Source organism: Vigna radiata, chromosome 8 (genome assembly GCF_000741045.1).
Source record: "Vigna radiata var. radiata cultivar VC1973A chromosome 8, Vradiata_ver6, whole genome shotgun sequence".
Classification (NCBI taxonomy): domain Eukaryota; kingdom Viridiplantae; phylum Streptophyta; class Magnoliopsida; order Fabales; family Fabaceae; genus Vigna; species Vigna radiata.
In genome coordinates this window covers 33,554,933-33,581,724 of record NC_028358.1, presented here as the reverse complement: position 1 = coordinate 33,581,724, position 26,792 = coordinate 33,554,933, and the positions used below count along the sequence as shown (strand labels likewise).

Sequence of the window (26,792 nt, the reverse complement as noted above, 5' to 3'; positions counted from 1 at the left end):
GGGCTGCATGCAACAAGTTCAATCACATGCTTACAACCCTAGGGCAACGAGAAAAGGGGTTTTCTTACCGGTTGGAGAAAACGGAAAATCAATCGGTAGAAACGTAGCTCTTGGAGTCCTGAAGGTCTAGGTAGCTTCAATTCGAGAAACAAATGGTTAGATTTTGAAGTTGGAATAGGGAGAGAGGCAAGGCAAGGAAGAAAAGAGAGAGTGCTTGAAAGAAAAGGGAGAACATTCTTCTGAAGCACAATTTAGATGTAGATTTTTAAGATATTAAGTCTTTTTACTTTACTAATTTTGCCCAACCTATCTTATGCTGCCACATGTACACACTTTTTGGTTATATTTTATAAGGCCTTACGATTTGCAAACTAAATTCCAACTATTTTTAAATTTTCAATAATTTCAATATTTTAAAGTATTTTTGAATTACTGGCAATGCTTTAAATTATTCAAATCTAGAATATAATTTATAATAATCAGATACACTAATTTTATTATTTAACTTATATATCAAAATATTTTTTTTTAATTTATTATTTAAAAAAAATAGCTAATAGGTTGGACTAAACTATATCTCTTTGACTTAAGATATAATTTTTCTCAACCGCTCTATGGTTATGAATTATTCATATTAATATATAACTCAAACTTATTTGACATCTTTAATTTTTATTCATTACCTTGTAAAAAAAAGGGTAAGTTTGGTATTTTGGAAGGTTTGATGTAATATAGAAAATGATATTTTAGAATTGGTAATTTTTTTTTAAATAATAACATTAGGTTAGGTTAGATATTGTGTGTTTATGTTAATTAGGAAACATAGTCTCTATATGTTTATTAGGAAAATATAGTTTCTATTATTTTATTTTTACATATTCATTTGTATTTGAACTTAACCTACATTTTTATTATTATAAATACATTATCGTATGTGTATGAAAAATACATAAGAGAGATTTTTTCTAATCTTCTTCCTATTTCATATGTTATTTTAATATTGAAATACTTTATAATCAATTTTCATTATTTAAAAATATACTATTTTTTAAGGTATATTTTCACTCTTTATTCATCTTTTTCAAGATTTGAAACATTCATTCTTTTGAAGATTTGAAATTGATGGAGTGATGCTCATTAAGAGTTTTTCAAGTTTCAATAAATCAATTTCTTAATTTAAGTAAGTTAATTTTCTATTTTTTTTTTAGTTTATCTTTATGTATATAAGCTTTACATGTATTCTTAGAATCTTTTATGTGAATCTTTACCGATAATGATAAAAAATTATAATAATATAATTTGATCGTTTACAATGTTTCTACAGATAAATATAACATCTTTATGAGTTTAGAGTTGTTGAATTGTCTTAAATTTTTACGTAAGACTATTTATATGTAAAGTGAGAAAAACTAACTTTATTACTTTTACGTAATGCTATAAAAGCAATCTAAACCTCTTACTCTTAGTATCATATTGTAATATCAAAATTTAAGTTAACTTAATTCTGCCAACTAACTTAATATCTTTACTCCTTTCAATCTAATTATATTTTTAGTCGACCTTAATTTAAATTTAAATAGTAGAATTATGGAGATAATAATTGCGTAACATAAAACAATGGCTGCGGGAGAGTCTCCTATTGTCCCCTATCGTCAGACTTGAGTGGTTCAGAAATCAACTTCAACATTCACTTTACTTCTTAATTTATCTGTGGATAAGGTAAAACGAGATTAAGTTATCTTTTATTTTTGTATTATTCACTAATCTCTTTATTTAATTATATCTACCAACTATTATATATGGTCGTCATCGTTAATACATAATTTTCAATATATAAAACGACTTACGTCTGATAGTTTTTCTCCTTTTTTTCTATTTTTAATATATTTAATGCGTTTGTTTTACTTGTTAAAAAAATCACATAATAAGACATCATATACATAAAATATATCTACTCACATTTTCAATATCTCTAATAATATTCATTAATGAGACAATTTTATGAATTGTTTTAATATATATTCCATAATAATTCAACCTAACAATTTTTTTCAATATTATATTTATTTTTATAAATTTAACCATGAAAGACTTGTCAATATTTGAACCTCGTGAATTTCTAATATTGTTCTTAAAATCAAAATTTGCAGGATAAATATTGATTTCATTCAATTTTTAATATTCTTGTCATGTAAATTCAAATGGGGTTTAGGAATTGAAAAATATGTATAACATAAATAAAAAAATGTAAACAGATTAAAAAACAAAAATCAATAAAATGAAATATCAATTTATAGATCCAAACATCTTCTTATTCAGATCCAATTTTAAACAATAATTAAGTTATACAAATCAATTCAAAATATCATTCGCACTAATTTGTATCTAATTATAAAATCAAGATTCAATTAATTCTTAATTTTATTTCTAAAATGATAAAAATCCAAATCAAATGTAAATATAAAATTGGTTTAATAATTGTTAGTCCCTAAGTTTTGTAAATTTGTTCAAAGTAGTTATATTTTTTTTTTTCAGATGTTGTCTCGTATTATATAAAAACAGTCAAGTTTGTCCTTCTCGTGACGTTAAAAATGCTAATCGTGTAATTGTTCCATGATCAAAACTAAATGACCTGTCCAATTATTGCATGACACACTGAGGTGAATTGAGGTGTAAATTTTAAAAATAAAAGCTATACCTTATTCACTTGAGTGGATTTGAGAGAGAGTAATATGGATTTGAGAGGATTTGAATGTAATTTTTTTTTTGTTTATTTGAGTGAATTTAGAGGTAAACGAGATTGGATTTGGAAGTAAAGTTTGAAGTATAGGATTTAATTGATGTGACAGATTAAAAAAATTTACTTTCAAATTCACCCTCACTTATCTCCATATCTATTCAAATAAACAACAACAAAAAATTATTTTCAAATCCTTTCAAATCCTCTCAATTACTCTCCCCAAATCCACTCAAGTGAACAAGGCCTTAACAATGTGGAAAAGTTAAAGTTAAGAGAAATTACAATTAAGTTAGAAATAATCCACCATCAAAGCTTTATTTCAGAAGCAAAACCTAAAGAACCCTAAAATGCAAGATGACATATTCCAAAAACTCCAAAAGTGCAAGATCAGAATACAATTGCAATCCAAAAACATGAAATCAGGAAACAAAACCCCAATTCGAAACATGAAATCAGGAAACAAAACCTCAATTCGAAAACTCTAACCCTCAAATCGCATTAACAATCTGCATAGAATAAATAAGAAACAAGAAATTATCAAATCAGAACCCTCAACCCCAAAAGAAAACCCAAAAATCTCCAAATCATAAGATCACGAAGAACTTTAACCATTCTGCCACCAACCTACAGAGAAAACAAAACAGAAACACAATCCAAGAAAGGAAACCTAACGTCGCGAGATCAGAATCCCAAAAATAGAACCCCAATTCGGAGTCCTAATATGAACAGAACTAGAACAATAAGAAGAAAAGAAGAAAGATTCCTTGCAATGTCAACCCAAAAACAAAGGAGAGGAAGGAAGAGGGTGTCTCCTTGTACGATGAGGAACCCACAAGTTTGTTCGAGAAAAAGGAAGTCAAGAGTTTCAAAAACTCTGATTAAGGTTAAGGGTAATTGACCTTAGCATGTCACATAATTAATAACTAAATAAGTTATTCCGTTTTAGTTAGGGAACAATTAGGCGTTTGACCAATTTGAAAAACTTTTACAAAATATGAAACAGCTGTTAACATTGGAAAAAATCACCTTGAACAAGCCTACCATACCTAGAGACTAAAATATATATTAAACCTATAAAACTATATAAGAGAAAAACAAACTTTGAGTGACAAATGACTAATGCAAACTTAATTAAGATTTTTTGATATTAATTTGATGAATTAGTCTTTAAGAATTAATTTTCGATGAAGTACATAAAACAAAATTAAGTGAAAAAGAAAAAGAGTCCAAACGAAATTTGAAATAAAAGAAAGAAAATACGAAGAAGAACAACAATTTTTAGAACTAAAAAACCACACAAATGTTTTTGTTTGCTTCTACAATGCATTTAAACTATAAATAAAGTCTTAAATTTCAAGTAAATATTTGTTTAAATGTGAGTTCTGACTAGGTCCATGAACTTAATTATGAAAAATATAAACTAAAACTAGAAAAATTGGATTTTTTTGAGTTTTTTTTTCCAAAACTTTGATAAATATATCACTTAAAAAATCATATAGAAATAACATTAAACTCCAAATCTAATAAATCATGTGTCCATTTGAAGTCTTGATAATATAGAATTTAATGCACCCATAATTAGACAAAAATAATATTTACATAATTTTTTTTATAGAAAGTTAGTTCATCAAAGCAATGAATAAAATACAAAATTAAATCAAATTGACACATTAAACTCAATGTATTACTATTAAAAAAAAAATGAGTGAATGAGTTAAAAACTAAAAATACAATATATAAAAAATATTTTCTATATATAGTAAAACGATAAATGTATGCATAAAATATGCCATTATCCTTTTAATAGTTCATCTAAAATTACATCAACTTGTAGTAAAAATATTGGTCTACCATGAAATTTTGATAAAATATTTCTCAATCACATACATAAGAAGTATCCGTTCTCTTCTAAAGTATTTATCAAGGTAAAATTTTAATTTTTATCAACTAAAAGAACATATTGTATATGAGCGGTCCACTGATATTATTTTTATTTTGTTTATTTCTATTTTTAATGGTATATTTATAATTATTTTTTAGATAATTAAAAATTTTATTAATAAACTAAGAAATATAAATTATTTGTGAAAATATTATGTAAATAAGTGAAAATCACTGTTTTAGCCATATAATAAATCTTTTATTTCAGGACACAACTTAATATGTTTTGGAAACAGACTGCAACGATCCTCAATAGGTGGTAACTCAGATAAAAGTAGTTGATTAAATTTTTTGGAGTTTTTATTTTATTTTTTTAAGGAGAGTAATAATTGTGTAACAGTTAATAAATTGAAAATTACACAATAGTTAGGATGATATAGTATCTTGGAAGTGTGTAGATAAAAAAATTTGCTAATGTAAAATTTTGAGACAATTTGTTGAATATCCCTTATTTTGTAGCAGTTGATGATAAATAATGTATCATTACGATACCTATAGATACATTTTTATCTATTAAATTTTACAGGTAATTTAAATTGTATATCCATCTCAATTAAATGAAATTTTATCTTTTTGGGAGACTTGTAAGTTTTTCTAGTTAAGTTACTTATTTGTATTTATAGGAGTTATAAAAATATTTAACAGTTATGTTAGAATGGAGAATAAAGGAAGTGGTCCATTCAACTTCTTTTATTAACAATCTAGAATTATAAAATTAGTTTGAAAAAAAAAATATATGTCAGAAGCTGTGGATTTAATTTTTTCATTAATAAATACTAATAATTAAAATTATCATTAAAAAATAAAAACTTATCTGTATTTATAATTGAACAAAATTTTTCTCTTAAAATCTATAATAAAAAAAATTATTGTTTACATATATTAATCTATTTTAGATGGTAGGGATTATCAAAGATTAAAAATAATGTAGGGACTAAAAATATTAAAATAATATGCTTTGAAATAAAATGGTATACGTAGATATTAATATGGATAGTCTTTTTTTTTAAGTATAACAACTAAAACATAATACCAAGTGGTCAAACTCAATTTCATTATACAAAGGACTCAATTTCATTATATAAGGACGAATAATAGGTTCTTTTAATTAAGCTAGTGTTTTTTTTTTCAAATTTACTAAAATGGATAATTTTTCAAAAACTTATAGATGTGTATAAAACCTACATTTGCGTGATTTTATTGTGAAAAAGTTCACAATAATAAAACTTTATTGTAAAACATTTTTAAATTTAAGTTATGTTAATGAAACACGATTTTAGTATAATGTATTTTAAAATTAAATCGTATATTTTTATGAATTTAAAAGAAAAATTACACTACTTTAATAAAAAACTAAAATTATAATTAGGTTAAATATATCTCTTAGTCCTCATATTTGTTTCTCATTTTCAATTAGGTCCTCATGTTTTTTTTGTCCCAATTGCATCCTAATATTTGTAATTTGAGACAATTAAGTCCTCTCCATTTTTTTTGTCCCAATTGCATCCTAATATTTGTAATTTGAGACAATTAAGCCCTCTCCGTTTTTTTTGTCCCAATTGCATTGTAAATTTGAGACAATTAAGCCCTCTCAATTGGCCTACAAGGTTAGTTCCGGTTAACGAAGATGACTTAATTGTCTCAAATTTAAATATTAGGATGCAATTGGAACAAAAAAAACATGAGGACCTAATTGAGGATAGAAAACAAATATGAGGACTAAAACATATATTTAACCTTATAATTAAATCAAAGATTTGTGTAATTTAATATTATGTTATGCACATAACTTTATATATATATATATATATATATATATATATATATATATATATATATATATATATATATATATATATGTATGTATGTATGTTTTCTCCAATTTGTATGATCGAAGAAGAATAGTTGTTCTTACGATCCACTTAGATGTAAAAACGTTGATTTTTTTTTTTTTGAGATATCAATTATCAATTCTAAAGATTATTCAATCTTAAAAATGGGGCAGTTAAAAAGATAATAGAAATTATAAAATTCAAGTACGATTATATGATAAATGTACTTATACATTCTACTCTAGAATAGCATGAAGAAATTTAAAAGAAAATTGTATAATTTTTAATAGCAACACACATTTATAATTCTACTATAAAATGATATGTTCGTCAATGTTTTGAAAGAAAATCTTATAGAGTTTCTTCTTTCTAAATACTAAAAGACTTTTTGTAAATTATTTTAAACTACATTTTTTTTTCATCATTATGCATTCATTCATATATTTCGATATCATTTCAATTTTTAGTGTAAATTTAAATACACTTAATATATTAAAAACATTTATTTATAATTATTTTGTTATATTTAAAAAAGTGTAATTGAATAATGTGATGGCGTGGGTGTTGTATAAACCCTTGGCAGTGTGGAGAATGGAAGAAAAGAAAGGAAAGGACTGAAATTACAGTGTGGAAGCAAAGCCCTTAACCCAGAAGGGGCATCAAAGGGAGAGAGAGTAAGCAACCCAGGAACCTTTCTCTCTTTTCTGTCGTTTTATTGCGAAAACCATTCATTCATAGGGTCGTTTCGTTTATCTATGTGGAATATTTGTGGTTCACTGAGAGAACATTAGGAATGAGATTTGTTTATCTCTGTGGCGATAAGCGAAACTGAAATTAACCTTATTCTTTTCAAGATTCTTACACCTGAATTTCAGTTATTGTTCCGTTTATATTTCGCAGGTTGCTTCTAACAACTCCAGAATCATGTCTTGGTGCACCATTGAGTCCGATCCCGGTATGCAAAATTCATGGCTTTTTGACTAGGGTTCACCGTTCATGCAGTATTTTGTTTGATATAGATGTTGATTAGTACATTGTTTTAGAGTTGATTCTGCTTCTTTTTTTCCCCAGGCGTGTTTACAGAGCTTATTCAGCAAATGCAAGTGAAAGGTGTACAGGTATTTTTGTTGAACTTGTTGACTTTTTCGTTATATTTAGCTTGGTCTTGGTGTGGGATGTTGGTTTTTGTATCTTGTTTGGGAGATTTTGCTTCCTAGGGAAGTGGTTGGGAATTGGGTTTTGAAGGGGACAACAATTGTTTTTATTTTTGATAAATTAATAAATATTCTCAAGTTTACTTATTAGTTTTTTAAAATAACATGATAGATTAATTTGTTTATTTTTATGAACTTTGCATAACTGTTACTTTGGAATTAATAAATTACCCTCCCCTGCTTATTTCAAGGCGCAATGTTGCATTCCTGGGAATGTTATTCCCTCGAACATGTTTGGTTGGCATTTAGTATCGACATTACAGAGATATTTAATTGGCAATTTTTTCTATTTGTTAGTACTGTTATTCAGTTTTTTGTTTTTATTTTTTTATTTTTTCTTTTGCGAAGTCTTTGTGTTGCATTCTACTGTATACTAGCATCTATAATAATGTGAATAACCTGTTGAAGAGAAGAGAGGGAGAATACAAACAGGGCAAGCTAAAAGTACCCTCCAAACCTTGTAAAATGATACAGCAGGAAGATGAACAAAATAAAGAAAGCATCAAAGGAAAAGGTTGCTAAGTTATTTGTGGATTGTGGCTAACTCCCTTGAAGCAATCATGAATCTATAAGCACAACGGCAGTTAGAATTGATAAACACAACCTATCCTGTAATAATTTTAGCAGTAAAGAGACTTTCTTAAAGATGCAAGCATTTGATCCAACCAAACTCACCTGTAGACTTCACATACTGTCTGGAAAATGTCAGCCTCCTTGTTTTCTCAAAATTTGTAATGAAGTAATGAACCATCAGAAGCACCTCCAAACCCCTCCAAAGTAAAAGGACAGTCTGCATAAACAGAAATCTTAAAAGTTCATCTCATGGTAGATGAGCATAGATAATGAAAAGGGCTGCAGGTCAATCTAATAGGAATAAAATGTGAGAGTTAAAGAATTTATAGGTGAGGAGGTGAAATGCATCTATCTAAAATTAGATTTCTCTTGGGTTTTCTTTTCGAACAAGTATGACCTATAGGAAAAATGAAAAATTATGCTGTGGAAGTGGGCGGGGAAAACGGACTTTCTTTCTACGTCTACATGTCCTTCGAGAAAGCTTTTACCTTGTCAAAAAGGATTTATATTCCTGGGCATTAGTTAAAATCACATTGTTGATTGCCATTTCTTGCCAAATTCAGGGCATGGCTGTTTGGAATTATTCCGAGTCTGTTAATATCAGACTGAAAACTACTAGAAAATTATCAATTTGAATTTTTCAATTCGATGACCATGGAGTTTGTTAAATTTTGTGATCCAAAATAAATCTGATTAAAGTTGGAATATTTTTTGTGCATGCTATCCTCAATCACATATGTCTTGGCAGGTTGAGGAACTGTATTCTTTGGACATCGACTCTCTCAACAGTCTAAGGTTGGTGTGGTATTTCAGCTAGTCTTGAACTTCCATATGTTGTGATGATTAATTTGTGAATGTTTGAATTCTATCTGTCTGGGGATTTTATCCTCGATTTCAGGCCTGTTTATGGGTTGATTTTTCTTTTCAAATGGCGTCCAGGAGAAAAGGATGACCGAGTTGTAATCAAAGATCCCAACCCTAACTTGTTTTTTGCTAGCCAGGTTATTGTTACTATTTTAATAATTGAAATATAAAATCATAATTGTTCTCTGCGTGATTTTACTGATCTCGTGGTTGATTTGTAGGTAATAAATAATGCTTGTGCAACCCAAGCGATCTTGTCCATTCTTATGAATTCACCAGATATTGACATTGGTCCGGAGCTGACAAAATTGAAAGAATTTACCAAGAACTTTCCTCCTGAACTAAAAGGTTTGGCTATCAATAACAGTGAAGCCATACGAACAGCCCATAATAGCTTTGCTAGGCCAGAACCATTTGTTCCTGACGAGCAAAAGGTTGCAACTAAAGATGATGATGTTTACCATTTCATAAGCTATCTACCTGTTGATGGGGTGTTATACGAGCTGGATGGATTGAAGGAGGGCCCTATCAGCCTAGGTCAGTGCTCTGGTGGGCAAGGTGACTTGGAATGGCTGAAGATGGTGCAGCCTATGATACAGGAGCGCATAGAAAGGTATTCCCAAAATGAGATAAGATTTAATCTCCTGGCAGTCATCAAGAACAGGAAAGAGATGTACACTGCTGAGCTGAAGGAGCTTCAGAAAAGGAGGGAGCGCATTTTGCAGCAGCTGGCAGCATCAAAGTCGGATAGACTGGTAGACAATAGCAATTTTGAGGCACTGAACAATTCCCTCTCTGAAGTAAATGCTGGGATTGAAGCTGCTACTGAGAAGATCTTGATGGAGGAAGAGAAATTCAAAAAATGGAAAACAGAAAATATTCGTAGGAAACACAACTACATACCCTTTTTGTTTAACTTTCTAAAGATTCTTGCTGAGAAGAAGCAGCTGAAGCCCCTCATTGAGAAGGCCAAACAGAAAACAAGCAGCCCGTGAAGAATGTTTAATACAAACCTTTTATGTGGATTTCCCCGATATGAGTATGCCCATATGTATCACGTTGCACTTAATTTTTTTAACATTTTCTTAAGTACTGATGCACAAACTTCTTCTGATCCATGGATATAACTCTCCCTCTTTGGTAAAGATTCATTAGTTCTATTTACTAGAGGTTCTGGGTTAAATAATATACTGTTAGGGGATGAATTTAATCTTCAAAGCTAGTCTTTACCACCCTCCTCATATACTCGCTCGTATTTTCTCTCCGCAGTTGAAGTGCCATGAATGTTCCGAAATGTTTAAAGAAACCATCTCACTGATCTCATTTGATATAGTAATAATAGTGCACATTTTGTTTGACATTCAGAGGAATGTACAACATGAATGTTCACCGTGAAAAATTGATCCGTAAAATACTAGTTTTTCAATTTCCAGACTACTGATTCTCTTTGCATAATAATGGACCAAACATGTTAAGTTTTTGGTTTACTTTTGTCCAATTGGGCAAACCCGATTATAAATTTGATATTGTGGTAATATTACGATCATTGGGTGGCATTTGGAATGATCGTTATGTCTTTCTATTTACCATATGATTTAAATTAAACTTCTTTCATGATCACAAATAAAATATCCTAAAATTACGAAACATATTTATCTAGCGCACTCCGTAAATAGTGCGAGCCAAATTATTTTTATTTTCATAAAATAAATTACACAAGGTAAAATTAAAAATTAGACATGCTCAATCAAATGATTACATGGAAAAGAAGAAAAAGGTTATGGAGAGAGAAATAACCCGATTAAATAATTTATCTAGTAAAAAAAAAGAAAAAAATATAAACAACGAAAGTTGACATATGTTTGTTTATGGGAAGATAAGAAATTAGAAAGCACGTTAAAGCGAAGGTGGCATGGGCATTTGCATTTCCCTCCTCGACGATGCTAGTTGCTTCAATTTCTCCTCCTCGTTTTGCATTACGTTGAAGAAGAGTGCTATATGTTTCTGATCCTGAAACGGTACGGTAGCAATAGTTATAGCTATTATAGGTAGTAGCATGCGTGGTTGATCAGTGATCAGATCAGAATTGTGATCGTGGATCGAAGCAATGTTCAAATTCTTGAAAGAGGTGGTGGCTGGATCTGGCACCGGCCTCAAAGATCTTCCATACAATATCGGTGAACCTTACGCTTCTGCTTGGGGCTCGTGGCTTCACTTTCGCGGCACCTCCAAGGTAACTCAATGTCACCTATTTTTCTTATTCCTGAACGAGTAACTTCTAAGTCCATTTATACGTGCATAATGTTTATGCCAATGTTAGCTTCAATTTGGAGCTATACCTAACTAATTTGGCGTGAATTTGGTTTTGGTTTTGGTTTCAGGATGATGGTTCTCCAGTGTCAATATTTTCTCTGTCTGGGAGCAATGCTCAGGATGGACATTTAGCTGCGGGTCGTAATGGTGTTAAGCGTCTACGCACTGTAAGCTTTGTTGTATTGTGTTGCTTCGGGGTTTCGAATTTTGGATGATTTTCTCTTTTTGATGGTGCACCGTTTCAGGTTAGGCATCCGAATATTTTATCTTTTCTTCACAGCACTGAGGTTGAAACTGTTGATGCTGGTTCTCCCAAGGTTACAATTTATATGGTGACCGAGCCTGTGATGCCGCTGTCAGACAAGATTAAGGAGCTAGGTCTTGAAGGTACCCAAAGGTATCAATGCAGTTTCTGCTTCATGATGTGCTTCAGTTGCTAAGCATTGATTGGCAACTTTCATTGCACATGATTTCGAGTGTAACATTAAATTGAAATAGTGCAGGATGAAAGCTTTGAATTTGAATTTGATTCTGATTTTGTTATTTTGTATCAATTGGTTTTTGAATTGAGTAAATAGTATCCATTTATTATATTTTACTCCTTATCGTGGTTGTAGGGATGAATATTATGCTTGGGGCCTGCATCAAATAGCAAAGGCTGTGAGCTTCTTAAATAACGATTGTAAACTCGTGAGTGTTCATGAGCTAATGTAAATATGGTTTTTATGCTCTCTGGTTACTGTTTTGTTTTTTTCTTGACAAGCTTTGCGTGTTGCAGGTTCATGCTTATGTTTGCTTGGCAAGTGTTGTTGTCACACAAACTTTGGACTGGAAACTCCATGCTTTTGATGTTCTGTCCGAGTTTGATGGGAATAACGAAGCTTCCTCTGGGCAAATGCTGGTAATTTAGTGTTTGGAAGTAATAATACCTTCTTTTCTTGTCAACTTTAGAATAGGTTTCTTGGTATGTGGTTGAAAAAGGTCACAATGGCCTTACACTTTAGCAAACCCTAGTGTGACATCAAAACAAGCTATAGCCATTTGTTCTCTCTTGAAAGGAGTTTTTTTTCTTTCCAAGGGGGGATGGGAAGGACCTTGCTATAATTTGTGAAACCTTTTATCATCTAAAAAACCACTCAAGCAGCGAAGAAACTGTTATGAAGAGAACGATAACAGAGGTAGAAGAGGGAATTCATAATGGCACGGAAAGAAACCTGGATGGCCTTGGACAGAGGGCAACAAATTTAGAGCAGAGAGGAAAGAGAATTAGTGCACGTCCCAAGAAAACCAACGTGCACCTCAAAGAATACGTTTGCAATATATAACCTTTCGATGATGGTGAGTAAAGGGTTGTTGGTGGACAAATCTTCTTCCCTTAGAATTCCTTCTGTTTTCTTCTCAGAGGTTCTCTTGTTTATCTTTTGTCTTTGTATTAATGTTGCGTGACAATCAAGCCATTCTTCATATAAGTTCTAATCCTCTCTTTCATGAGAGGACTAAACACATTAAGATTGACTCTCATTTTATTTGAAAGAAGATTATATCTGGAAATATTAAAACTGAATTTGTTAACTCAAATAATTAGTTAACAAATATTTTTACTAAGTCTTTATAGGAATTGAAAATTGAATATATTTGTAAAAGCTTGGTACATACAATTTATATGTACAAGCTTGAGTGGAGTGTTAGATATATTGCATTTTATGTTAATTAGGGAAACATAGTTCCAATGTTACTTATGTTATTTTTACATTTTCATTTGTATTAGGGCTTAGCCCACATTCTCATTATTATAAATATATTATCTTATGTATATTTTCTATATAAGAGAGATTAATCCTATACTTAGTTTTACCATATTCAACAATTACCAATATCTGGAGCAGATTTAGTAGGGGCAGCTAGGCTTGCTACACTAGGACCACACATATATTTGATTACGGTGCTCTCACTATCAAGTTTTATATGGATGGTCAATTCATTACCTTGCACTGTGAAACGCGTACCTTGTCCTGCACAATTTCATCAATTAAGAAGAATGCAGCAAAGCTGAGCTATGGAGTCGTTTACATTACAGCTGCAACAACCGGTTTGTCCTGCAGATCAGTGGTTGGATACTCCTACTACTGTTGAACTTGAAATAGCTTTATTGCTGCAAACTTACAAGGATGTTTTTGCTACACCTTCAGGTTTAACACCCCCGTAAAACTCCACACCAACCCCCCCCCCCAAACCCACACACCATATAGGTACCCTCACAGCCAGAAACAACAAATTAAAATTATGGCATCTAACATGTTGAAAGAAGGGATCATAGCACCTAGTACAAGTCCTTTTTCCTCTCCCATCATCCTAGTCAAAAAGAAGTTGCACTTGGAGATTTTGTACTGATTACATCCTAGTAAAAAAGAAGACTGCACTTGGAATTTTGGACTGATTACAGGGCTCTAAAGGCCATTACCATCAAAGACAACTTTCCTATTCCAATTGTTGATGAGCTTATCGATGAATTGTTTGGAACTAAATTCTTTTCAAAGTTGGATTTAAAGGTCAGGATATCACCAAATCCTTCTTAAAACAAAAGATCGGTACAAAACTGCTTTCAAAACACATCAAAATCATTATGAGTGGCTTGTGATGCCTTTTGGCCCAATGTATCTACCACTCTCCAAAGCTTGATGAACCAGGTGTTTCAAGGTCTTTTTAGGAAGTTTGTCCTGGTGTTTTTTGATTATATTTTGGTCTATAGTTCTTCATGGACAGCTCACATGCATCATCTTGACGTAATTATGCAAATTCTTAAGAAAAACCAATTATTTGCCAAGCTATCCAAATGCTCTTTCAGGTTACAACAAGTGGATTATTTGGGCTACATGGTATCAGGTAGTGGAGTTTCTATGGATCAAGCGAAAGTGCAAGTAGTATTATAATGGTCAATTCCAATTAATCTGAAACAATTATGGGGTTTTCTTGGTCTCACAGGTTACTATAGAAGATCCATCAAGAGGTATGTTTCCATAGCTTCACCCTTGACAAATGTTTTAAAGCAGGATAATTTTAATTGGGATCAAACTGCTGCAGAGGCTTTCTTAATATTGAAGGAATCTGTTACTCAAGCACTTGTATTGGCCTTACGTGATTTTTCTAGGCCTTTCATTCTTGAGACAGATGCTTTGGGTACGGGTACAGGGGCTGTGTTAAGCCAAAATCATCATCCCATTGCTTTTTTTTTTTTTTTTTCAAAAGATAACACCAAGACTACAAAGACAATCTACATATGGTAGAATATTTTGTGCTAATGTTGAGTCTATTGCCAAATTTAGACATTATTTATTGGATTATAACTTCATTATTAAAACCGACCTGAAAAGCTTGAACAACTTAACTGATCACACAATACTAACTCCTAAGCGACAAGCTTGGCTCCACAAGATTTTGGGGTATGATTTTACAATTGAATACAAATCTGGAAAGGAAAATGTTGCTGCTGATTCCTTATCCTGATCCTTTTTAATGGCTTGGTCTCAACCCAAATTGGAGATCTTATCTACCCTTAAGGATGTTATTCACCAAAATCAGAATCTTAAGAATACAATTGAGTTGTGCCTGAACAACCAAAGTCCTCATCCTAATTATACAGTGCAGGATGGGTTGCTATATTGGAAACGAAGACTTGTTATTCCACATAAACATGAATTGGTGAATCAAATTTTGCATTAATTCCATAGTTCTTTATTGGGAGGGCATGCTGGATTTACAAGAACTCTAGCCAGGATTACTGCTCAATTTTACTGGCAGGGAATGCACAATGATATCAGGGAGTTTGTGAAAAAATGTTTAAATTGTCAACAGGCTAAAGCTATGACTTCTTCACCTGCTGGGTTACTGTAACCTCTGCCTATTTCAAATCAAATATGGGAAGATTTGTCCATGGACTTCATTAGAGGTCTTCCTCCTTCACAAGGAAACATAGTCATTTTGGTGGTAGTAGATCGTTTGTCAAAATCTGCTCATTTTTCTCCTTTAAAGGCTACTATACCAGTAAGATGGTTGCTGAACTTTTCATGAAATCAGTGATTAAATTACCTGAGTTCCCAAAAACTATTGTATGAGATTGTGACAAAGCCTTTACTAGCGATTTTTGGCAACAATTGTTCAAGTTAAGTGGTACAAAACTTAACATGAGCACCACCTACTATCCCTAAACAGATGGCCAATCAAAAAGCTCTGAATAAATGTCTTGAAATGTATCTAATATGTTTCACCTGTGATGCTCCCAGGGACTGGGTTAAACTACTTCCTTGGGTGGAGTATTGGTACAATACTGCTTTTCATACAAGCATTGGCATAATGCCTTTTAAGGCAGTCTGTGGTCGATATCCTCCCTATTTAACTATGGACATTCCTGATGCAAAAGACCCTACTGTCCAAGAACTGTTGGTTGAGAGAGATCAGATTCTTCTTAAACTGAAAGCTAATCTCCATAAGGCTCAGGAACATATGAAGAAGTACGTGGATAAAAAGAGATCAAATCTTGAATTCAAGGTTGGTGACATCGTTTCGGTTAAATTACAGCCATTAAGACAAAATTCAGTTGCTTTGAGAAAGAATCAAAAGTTGGGATTAAGATACTTTGGCCCTTTCCCAGTCATTGATCACATAGGTCAAGTGGCTTATAAATTATTATTAACCACTACTATTACCATCGATCTAGTATTTCATGTTTCACAACTCAAACAATGTAAAGCCGACCATAATCAACCTCACACACCACTACCTATCACTCTTTCAGATTCTTCAGGGACAAAAGCAAGTTCAGCAACATCTAGTTCAGTGGGAAGGAATGGATGGATCACAAGCAACGTGAGAAGATAACGAAGCACTACATAAAGCTTTTCCAGATTTCAACCTTGAGAACAAGGTTGATTTCAAAAAAGAAGGAATTGTTATGAAGAGATAGTTAATAAGGGTAGAAGAGGGAATTCATTGTTGCACGGAAAGAAACATGGATGGCCTTGGACAGAGGGCAACGAATTTAGAACAGAGAGGAAAGAGAATTAGTGCACGTCCCAAGAAAACCAATGTGTGCCTCAAAGAATACATTTGCAATATATAACCTTGGATGATAGTGAGTAAAAGGTCGTTGGTGGAAGAATCTTCTTCCCCTGGAATTCCTTCTGTTTTCTTCTGAGAGGTTCTCTTGTTTATCTTTTGTCTCTGTATTACTGTTGCGTGGCAGCTCCTCTCATTGTAAGAGTGTCTTTTCTAGCCAATAATACAAATACAGAGCTTATTCACTGTTGATTGAGTTTTTTTTTTTAGTTCTTTACATTACAGAAACCTAATATCTATTCTTCGCATGTTTTCCATTCAGCAATATGCCTGGCTTGTTGGAGCACAGTACAAACCAATGGAACTGGCAAAATCTGACTGGGCTGGAATTAAGAAGTCTCCTCCGTGGGCAATTGATTCTTGGGGCATGGGTATGTTATTCTCAGTTACAATGCATTATGATATGGCAATTTGAAATATTAAGTGGAATGGAGCCGATTAACATTCTGGCATTGTTATATTTTTCTTGGTTGCTGATGGTTGCATTTCATGTCCTCTTACTAGCCTAATCAATATGGTTGTACCATGGGGCCCACAACTTATATTTTGGAACTCGTTTTATCTATAAGTGGCCATAAAAAGAAACAAATGAATTTTACTTGTGAAACTACTTTAACTTTCTTACTAAAGATATAAAAACCGATATTGAACCTCACCAAACATCTTAAGCTTTTGCAAGAGTTGGCCCTTGACATGGTATCAAAGTTTCTATGATTAAATGGTAATGAATTTGATCCTCCACACCTGCTTCTTGTTATTCTAAAAGCTAAATTTCAGCAAGAGAAAGATACAGCCTGTAAACTATTTATGCTTCTGACCCAATGGACTCATTTGCAAGAAGGTAAACTAGTGATATAAAGCCAATCTTGAACCATCACCTAACTGCTTAAGTTTTTGGACAGTTGGTCCTTTATACATTCTTACAAAAAGAAGTTGTGCTATAAGTTAAATTCCATGCCCATTTACTGTTGGGGCTTGGTTCTGTTTGTAATTTACTGTTTTCCTAAGAATGGATCATAATATCAATTTTTGTTCTTTGTGAAGAAGGAAGAACTAGAAATAATATATCTTATGCTTTGCATGTTACCGATAGTTACCGATCCACTTCTTTCCAGTCCTAGTAAGTAGGAAATCGTATTTATTTTGGAATTTATTGTTTATGTATTTTGTTTAACCTTTTCTCTCTTAAATATTCCTTTAGAGTATAGTTATATTTCAGAAAAAAAATGTTACCCTTTGTCCATGCATTAGTAATATTGGTTCAAATTATAAATTATGTAAACTGCACAGATATTGTTGGTTTACGGAATAGACCTTTCAAAACCAACAAATTCTTATTTTATAGGTTGTCTTATCTATGAGCTGTTCTCTGGTTTAAAGTTGGGCAAAACAGAGGAGTTACGCAACACTGTCTTCATTCCTAAGGTCAGCCTGCTTAGGAATTTACTGTTGGTTTGTGTTTGTACGTGTTACTACATATAATGTTTAAGTGAGGCTTTACTCGGTTGGTTTCTTTTTTATATCTCATTCTAATGAAATATTCATTCTTCATCTCTGATTGTCTTTTTGTTTTTGGCTTACAGTCTCTGCTTCCAGATTACCAGCGGTTGCTGAGTTCTACACCCTCTCGTAGATTAAATACATCAAAGCTTATAGAAAACAGCGGTGAGTGCTTGTTAATATATTTATAATTAGTTTTACAGAAACTTGATTAGCTTAGCATTGTTACAGTTTTACTTCTTTGTTTGAACTTTGTAGGATTGTTTTGCTGTTTGTCTTATATGCTATTGGATACAGTCTAGTCCTCTGTCAGGCTACTTAAAACTGTGCTAGTTATATCTAGGTATTTTCCTTTTTGGCTGGCTTTAGTGCGCTAGGATATTCATAGGCTGTAGTTTAAAACTGCACGGGAAACATTGGTAATGATTGGAATTTTGACAACACAGACAGTCTTAGCTATAGCTAAAGGGTTTTTGATACGGTTGCTTAGCATTTTTGGAAAGAGCTTCCATGTTTGATTTAGTACATTCAAGTGTAGTTTTTAGCTTACCAGAATGCAGTTAAAAGTGATGTTGTATAACGCTAACTTCCTGAGTTGATTGTATACAAGAGAAGAGAGAAATTTTATGGCTTTTCTTGAAAAGAGGATTAATCAAGGAGAGGGGGCGTAGAGTATTACATGCATGCAGAGGTTATGGTTTATATGATAGAGTGTTGTTGGGAGCACATTCTGATGTAAATTGATCTTAGCTTTTTCAGATTTAGGACTTAGGAGGGAATTCTTCTGCCTCATGATCAGGTGAAAACAAGCTAAAATAAAATCCAGTTCAATAATCTATACCACATTCTAAATGCTTGTTTTTCTTGTTTTGAACTTCTGATAGTTATTGTTTTCTGCCCTGATATAAGTCTCCGCAACTTTAAGTTTGTTGGTAATGGATGTGCAGAGTATTTTCAAAATAAATTAGTAGACACGATTCATTTCATGGAAATTCTTAGTTTGAAAGATAGTGTTGAGAAAGACACTTTCTTCCGCAAGCTTCCAAATTTGTCAGAGCAACTTCCTCAGCAGATTGTGTTGAAAAAGGTCTCTTTACAAGTTCAAATTTTAAACTTTTAACGTGTTCAAAATTTTATCCCAATTGATTAATGGGATAATTTTGGTTTTCGCAGTTGCTTCCTTTATTAGCTTCTGCTCTTGAATATGGTTCAGCATCTGCCCCTGCTTTGACTGCATTGTTGAAAATGGGTTCTGCACTGTCATCTGAGGAGTTCTGTGTGAAGGTGTATAACAACTTCAATACCTTTATGATAGCCCTTTTCCTCGTTCTTTCTTAGTGTTTGATTCTCTCACTAACTAGTACTCATCTCATTACTTAATTGGATTTCACTATATAATACATAGGTGCTTCCAACCCTTGTTAAGCTTTTTTCATCAAATGATCGAGCTATTCGAGTTGGACTTCTACAACATATTAATCAGTATGGGGAGTCATTATCAGCACAAGTTGTTGATGAGCAGGTATGTTATCAGAATATCATTGTTTAATTTTTTATTCTGTGGTATAATACATGAAGATTTTGATTCTATTGTTGACATTTTATGATTAGGTTTACCCTCATGTTGCTACTGGGTTCTCTGATACATCCGCTTTTCTGAGGGAACTTACTCTCAAGTCAATGCTAATTCTGGCTCCAAAGGTATGTCTTTTAGTATTCATATTGGCTAAATTTCTGTCTTTTTGTTTTACTTTAAAAACGAGAGGTGTTATTGGTGTAATTAGAATTTTAGGCACTCAAAATTTGTTATTACAGTTATATTGCCAGTACCAAATTTTTGGTCTTTGTATGGTATGTTTGGCCTGATTACAGTTTAACACATGGCTTAAATTAGTTTCAGCGCATGTATATATCATTAGGATTCGATTAAAGTTTATAGTGTGATATTACTATAATATCTTGCCTTGTTCAGGAGAGGCGTGGGTTGTGTCAGAGCTTGGGAATTAGCATCACGGAGAAGCTGCTATTGCTATTAGAACTACCAATAAATCTTAATTACACTAATCAGTATTTGAATAAGTACATGTTTGGGAATGACTAAATTTTGGGAAATTATTTGATTGCTTATTTCTTAAGATACATTAAATGTTTTCAAAGATGTTAAATGATGTTGGGTTTGCATAATTAATTTTGAATGCACATCAATGAGAGAAAGGGGTTTCTTGTGACTCGCATTTATAATACTGAATTGTCTTTGAATTCTGATTGGCACTTAAAATTGATTTTTGATATTATATAAAAGAAGAAACTAATTGAGACAGAAAATATTACGCAGAACATAGGATAAAGAACTCTCCTAAACAAAGGAACAGAAATAAAAAGTACCAAGAAAAAGAAATTCAATGAAACGAAGTGTATCCAATCCCTCAATATATATGTTGGTGAACCTGTAAGGATCTAAAGGAAGGAAAAGTTAAGATAGTTAGTATATTATTGAGTTAGTTCATTGAGGATATAAATAGGGGAAAAAGGATACGAGATAGAGTGAGATGTTCAATTATAAGTTGAGCATTAGAGATCCTTTGTAAAGGAGAACCCTTGGAGAAGAGAGTGTTGTTCTATTCAATGAAAGATTTCTTTCTCTTTTCAATTTTTGGTTCTTGACAGAACCTCAATAGAATGCAATGTTTCTGAAAGCTTTGTTCCTTTATCATTACTGGTCCTTTTCTTCTTTTCCATCCCAAATCTTCTTTTCTATTTGATGAATCTTTAGTAGCTAATTTTATTTGTTAAAATGTTATTTGTCTCATAATTGCAGCTGTCTCAAAGGACCTTTTCTGGGTCATTATTAAAGCATTTGTCAAAGTTACAGGTACTGCTTCAACCATTAACGTGTGGGGAACGAAAGCTGACTGGGAAAGTGAACAATTTTCCTAGTTTTCCTTTTCTAAAATTTATAAAATATACGATTCGTTCTGTAGGTCGATGAAGAACCAGCTATACGAACAAATACTACCATCTTGTTGGGAAACATTGCAAACTATTTAAACGAAGGGGTATGATCACATGATGTTTTCTAGTTCTGAAAGTTGCCAAACTTTTATTTATTGTTAGAAAATATTCATTGGTTAATAACTCTTCCGATTTTTTCTCAGACAAGAAAAAGAGTGTTGATTAATGCATTTACAGTCCGTGCTTTACGTGATACCTTTCCACCTGCTAGAGGAGCAGGTATTAGAGTTACCCCGATCGACCTAATACATTTTTTCTTCAGTTTTGCAACAAAATGTATTTTTTCACCATTTTAAATTTTAATTTACAGGCATTATGGCTTTATGTGCTACCAGTTCCTACTATGACATCACTGAAATTGCAACTCGGATTCTTCCTAATGTTGTTGTGCTCACAATTGATCCTGACAAGTTATATCCTGCTGATGCTTTATTTTCTTACATTCACTTGCAATCAGTTTGCTAGTAAATTGATTTCTCAATAACTAATATTTTTTAGTGGGTTAAGTCCTTTTTTAAAGAAAATATTATTGTGTTCCAAGGTTGCTTCTTAATTCCGTTTTTTGATGTTTTATTTTTTTTTTCGTTAGGCTCTTAAATAATGGATGTTCTTTATTTTTTTCTTGTGTGCTAATTTGTATGTTTTTCCAATCTTCATAATCTTTCTTGTCCTTGGAATATTTCACCTTTTTCAAGGCAGTGATTATATGTTTTTCTTGTCATGATTCAAACAGTGATGTGCGATCTAAGGCATTTCAGGCTGTTGATCAATTTTTGCAGATGGCGAAGCAATATTACGAAAAGGTATACAATAAAATTCTTTGACTGTTACCCAGATGCATAATATGGTTCTAAATTTTGGCCTGCATCTTTGAGAAGAAAATAAATTTAAGTTCAGAGTTGATTTTTAAACCCTAATTCTAATTTAATGTAAATCCACTCTAATATTTTAAATCAGAATACGCTAAATTGGGGGAAAGGAATGAAGTAATACCAGCTTCCATTAATTGGATCGTATAAAATAAGATGGCATGGGTGTTCCATTTCATTTTATCAGATATGGGATGGGATGGAACCAATCCCTTTTTTCATGCCATTATAAAATTTATCCAAACAATGGAATGGTAATTCTCTTCCGTTCCAACTTATTTTATTCTATTCTTCTCACCATTATATATCCAAAAAAATATTCTCCCTTGAGGAATAACAATCATTCTTAACTTCTTATAAATTCAAATTGAAGTTGATTTAAATTAATAACTTAAGAATTTAAAGGGGAAAGCCTTGGTGCAAAGGTAATATTGTTTCCTTGTGATCTTAAAGGTCACGAGTTTAAATCTTGAAAATGGCCTCTCTGTTTAGCTGTGTACATCCACCCTTACTGTATCCAACAAGGTGGGAGCCTTGTGCACTAAATCACTCATTCTTTACTATTTTAATAAATCATTTTTAGATTCTACCTGAATTATTCATACATATCTCCCTCATAATTATTATTATTTTTTTTTAATTTAGATTTTTTTGGATTTTACCTAAATCTAGAAATAGTTGTGCAATGTACAAGATGATACTTTCTAGTTCCTGCTTTACCTAATAATGCTCTTTGTCACACATTTCTTAGAAGGAAATTTCACTGTTTAAAGAAAGTGTAACTATTCTGTATACTGTACTGGTTATCCCCTTAGGCCTGCTTCTCATCATTTAAACTAACAATATCTAGGATGATTTGCATGGGCCTACAGCTGAACGTTCATACTTATGTATGTACAGTCGGTATTCTTTTGCTTATGCACTGCCATCGTACTGATCGTGGTAATAAGAATATTTGCGACAAAATCAATGCAAGTTAAGGAAATTATGGGGTGTTTGACAATTATGACCTGTACCAAATAATTTCGAGAATAACCTAATATAAAAATTACCGCTTAAGTATTTTAGTGTTGGACCAAATTAAAAAGGCTCATGGCAGGTCAGCATTTGGAGTTTTGTAGATGATCTGTTAGTTTCAATAACTGTCTTAGTAGTGGCAGTTTGTTGCCACCTTCAATGGTGAATTTTGATACTGATGTTCATGCTCTTGTCTTAGACAAATACAGCAGAGGCTACTGAGGGAACTAGCATGGGGATCTCTTCAATTCCTGAAAATGCTGGTTTACTTGGGTAAGTCAGTTCAAACTTTGTGGCCTGGCTGTTCACATATTAAACAACAGAGAATAAGTAGTGCCAGCTTGAGTTTTACGATATTGAGTAATTTAGTTTACCCTATTTAATGTAAAGTTTCCCTTCTTTTTGTTCTAAATTAGTCAATTAAAAATGCATGGACTCTTTCTTGTCTATGTATGTAGAATATTAGTAGTAACAATAATGGCTAGAACACACACGCCTCTCTCTCTCATTGAGTGAAATTCATGTGGGTTTTGCTAATTATGTAGGTTTTTTTCCTTATTTGGTGTGTTCCATTCCAAAAATAGTGGGACCTACAGGAATTTCAACTTGTGGATAGTGTGTGTTGCTATCACGCTTCTTAATATGATGTTATATAGTTTACCACATAAAAAATTGTCTTTGTTTGGGTTGGGACTTTGGGAGGGTTTGTCTCTAGATTTTGCAAGTTTCAGTATATAAACTAGTTAAATGATGCTATCTTTTGTCATGCCACTGTAGGAAAGTTTCTTAATCAGTTGAAAAAATAAAAATCTGGCAGTAGTTGTCTTGTCTAAACAGTCCTGAGGAGCTCAGCATCCCATTAGGGCTACCTGCTTTTCTAGCTGAGATTCAGTCTTCTTTAATTGCACCTAAGCTGCTGAGCTGTTTCTTTGCATTATGGTTTCTGACTTATTCTCATCATTGTGTAGATGGGCTATGAGTTCCTTGACTCTGAAGGGTAAACCTTCTGATCATGCTCCCGTGTCTTCTGTGAGTTCTACGGCACTTACTCCAGCACCTGCTAATGCCAGCTCGGGTATGACAGATGATCGGTCTCTTGGCTATTTTAAATATGATTTACTATTGTGTATTCCTCTGAGTATGTGATGAAATCTTCTTCCCCATCCATTTTTGCCTGCTAACCTTCGTAAGTCAATATACAAGGGTGGTTTTGAAGAAAAAATATAAATTTAGGACAGATTTATCATCATAAACTAAAACTACTTTTATTAATTCTGATGAACAAAGTAATCGAGGCTCATGAATAAGAATGAAGAGAGTAACTTTAAATCTGGTAATGCTTTTGTAACCAACTTGAGTCACTAAGTTCGCTAGTACTTCACTGGAATAATGTCATCATCTTTGATGCGCATTTTGGTACGTAGGCAATTTAGATATTACAAGTTCGTCATTGCATTTGTTAATGTGTTGAGATGAAATCCTTTTGAATAGTGAAATTTTGCCAGGAGGAAACTGTTTGAAGAACTTGCTCTCTCTCTCTCTCTCTCTCTCTCTCTCTCTCNCTCTCTCTCTCTCTCTCTCTCTCTCTCTCTCTCTCTCTCTCACTCTCACTCACAGCAGGTCCTATCATGGGACAAAGTAGGTTAAAATTGTTTTTTCATGTTCATATTTTTTTATCTTCGTTTCTGCTGAACCTCTGACGTTGAAAGACAAAGGCCTTTTCTTGTGGATGGTGGGTTTAAGTTCATAAAAGATATCTTAACCCGGCACTTTCTTTTTGAAATGGCCTGTCTTAACTTAATGTGCCCAAAAAAATCAAACTCATTAGATGTGGGCATAATTTTATGTTGTTATTAAATGAAAGAAATAATGAGAAGACTGAGAAACCGTCAGGCGAAGGCATAACTGAAGATCTCATGCATGATGTCCGCTATCCATTATCCACCTTTGAGGAAAATTTGTGCAATCTGCCCCCTTACCTGATCTTTTGACGCTGCAATTTGTTCTGCTTCATTCCGAGTAAATATTTACAATTTAACTCTTGCTTATTTAACTTCTTGTTTGGGTATTCTTGTTATAGATACTCCTCCAACAGCCCCTCTTCGTGTAAGGTCTGCGCCAGATTTTGCTGAGCAACCTGTCCCCACTTCCCCAACATCAACAGACGGCTGGGGGGAAATGGAAAATGGACTTGACGAGGAGTGTGAAAATGACAAGGATGGGTGGGATGATCTGGAACCACTTGAAGAAACCAAACCAACTCCAGCTCTTGCAAACATTCAAGCAGCTCAAAGGCGGCCGGTTTCGCAACCTGTTTCGCAGACAAAGCTAGGTATTAATTATCCAACTATTAGCAGCTTTATGAGGATTCCTCATTTACCTGTTTGCTAGTTACTATTTATCCGTTCACTTGAATTGAAAAAATGCTTCTATGTCAATGCCAATGATTAATGATAATCCTCATAAAGGGATTGATGCGACTGTATGATTTCTAGTTCAGGTCTGCAACTTTTGATTGAATTTAGCGTTTAGTCACCTTTTGACAAGGCATGAACTCTGGTCCTTTGTTGCATGATAGGATTATTAATTTGATAATTGCTACTGAAAAAAATTAGAGGTTTGTTTTGAAGATTATTCTGCCATTTTATTGATCTTTTCATCTGTGCTTTAAACTTGAAAGTTTGACGGTGTCCCTACTCCGTAGATACAAAGGAACATTCCCGACCTAATTACTGAAATTCAGCTATTTACTTGGTGAATTTTATGTATTTGTAGTAATTGGAATTTTTGTGTGTAAATTAGCGACGAGTTTGCAATCGAAAAGTACATCAAAGTTGAGAAAGGATGAAGATGATGATTTGTGGGGTTCCATAGCAGCTCCTGCTCCAAAAACATCAAAATCTTTAAATTTGAAATCAAGTGTAACTGATGATGATGATCCTTGGGCTGCCATCGCTGCTCCTGCTCCCACTACTAAGGCCAAGCCCTTGTCAGCTGGCAGAGGGCGGAGTGCTAAACCTGCTGCTCCAAAGTTAGGTGCTCAGCGGCTAAACCGGACATCGTCCGGCACCTAAACAGAACTCCCTCTTGCCGGTGATCGGCATGTTCAAATTCAGTACGCCATCCAGTACATCAATTATTTGTCATTTTATTTCAAGGGGGTTGAATTATTATTCCACGTCAACTAGGCTATGGTATTTACTGCAATATTTTGAGGGCATGCTTACTTCTTTTACATTTTACATGCAATGTAATTAGTTTCATAATATTATAGGAAAGTTTTCGGTGGAATTATTTAGTTAAACCTGTTCTAATATTTCTGATTTATTTGGTTCTTGTATTGTGGATGATAAATGTCCGGTCATATTTATGACGAATTACAATCGTTTATAAAAGTAAGATTATTCATATCATATCATTAAAATCGACATGTATAAAATAATCTGGATTAAATTTAATAAAACCATAACATTAATTTTGTTTGAATATAATATTTAATTATATCTATACCAAAGAAATTCTCATTTTCTGTATCTATTGGTTTTCAAATTTACGCTTTAAATAATTTTTTAAATTAAAATAGTTATTTTATTAATTTTTCCGATTTTTATATTTAATCATTTTAATTGTAAAATTATCCATAAAATAAAAAAAGGTATTTTTAATAAAATTATTAAAAAAATATATTTATATTTAATTTCATAATTATAATAATAATAACTTTCTTATTTTTTATTATCATAGAAAACCGTCAACACATACATGTGTTTTTACTATTAATAACTTAAACTAATTAACTTCATTA

The 26,792-nt window shown here is 32.4% G+C and overlaps 2 protein-coding genes across 3 annotated transcripts; both read left to right on the top strand.

Moving 5' to 3' along the window:
- The first annotated feature begins 7,073 nt into the window (after nucleotides 1-7,073).
- LOC106769800 (ubiquitin carboxyl-terminal hydrolase 2) lies at nucleotides 7,074-10,382 on the top strand. 2 transcript variants are annotated; one of them, XM_014655564.2, is made up of 6 exons: nucleotides 7,074-7,187; nucleotides 7,414-7,468; nucleotides 7,585-7,631; nucleotides 9,049-9,095; nucleotides 9,199-9,301; nucleotides 9,386-10,382. In XM_014655564.2, exons 2-6 carry the CDS (start codon nucleotides 7,438-7,440, stop codon nucleotides 10,157-10,159), a joined length of 1,002 nt encoding a protein of 333 aa, XP_014511050.1. In that variant the 5' UTR covers nucleotides 7,074-7,187; nucleotides 7,414-7,437; the 3' UTR covers nucleotides 10,160-10,382. The 2 variants fall into 2 exon arrangements, with proteins under 2 accessions (XP_014511050.1, XP_022640977.1); XM_022785256.1 differs by having other exon boundaries at nucleotides 7,093-7,187; nucleotides 7,389-7,468.
- A 643-nt stretch (nucleotides 10,383-11,025) lies between these two features.
- On the top strand, nucleotides 11,026-26,341 carry LOC106772581 (N-terminal kinase-like protein). The gene is made up of 21 exons (XM_014659080.2): nucleotides 11,026-11,397; nucleotides 11,546-11,644; nucleotides 11,723-11,874; nucleotides 12,095-12,167; nucleotides 12,256-12,378; nucleotides 16,852-16,960; nucleotides 17,935-18,014; nucleotides 18,173-18,254; nucleotides 19,037-19,176; nucleotides 19,263-19,373; nucleotides 19,495-19,611; nucleotides 19,701-19,790; nucleotides 20,908-20,961; nucleotides 21,071-21,145; nucleotides 21,245-21,320; nucleotides 21,412-21,511; nucleotides 21,835-21,904; nucleotides 23,187-23,260; nucleotides 23,956-24,062; nucleotides 25,068-25,319; nucleotides 25,790-26,341. The coding sequence occupies exons 1-21, from the start codon at nucleotides 11,272-11,274 to the stop codon at nucleotides 26,059-26,061; spliced, it is 2,382 nt and encodes a 793-aa protein (XP_014514566.1). The 5' UTR covers nucleotides 11,026-11,271; the 3' UTR covers nucleotides 26,062-26,341.
- Nucleotides 26,342-26,792: the final 451 nt, after the last annotated feature.

Excerpts from the sequence above, each read along its gene's own strand:
- LOC106769800 (XM_014655564.2), top strand. The coding sequence starts at position 7,438 with ATGTCTTGGTGCACCATTGAGTCCGATCCCG. Across the intron at positions 7,632-9,048 it reads TGCAAGTGAAAGGTGTACAG|GTTGAGGAACTGTATTCTTT; the intron begins GTATTTTTGTTG and ends ATGTCTTGGCAG. Across the intron at positions 9,096-9,198 it reads GACTCTCTCAACAGTCTAAG|GCCTGTTTATGGGTTGATTT; the intron begins GTTGGTGTGGTA and ends CCTCGATTTCAG.
- LOC106772581 (XM_014659080.2), top strand. The coding sequence starts at position 11,272 with ATGTTCAAATTCTTGAAAGAGGTGGTGGCTGGATCTGGCACCGGCCTC. Across the intron at positions 19,177-19,262 it reads AGCAGATTGTGTTGAAAAAG|TTGCTTCCTTTATTAGCTTC; the intron begins GTCTCTTTACAA and ends TGGTTTTCGCAG. Across the intron at positions 23,261-23,955 it reads GAAAATGCTGGTTTACTTGG|ATGGGCTATGAGTTCCTTGA; the intron begins GTAAGTCAGTTC and ends ATCATTGTGTAG.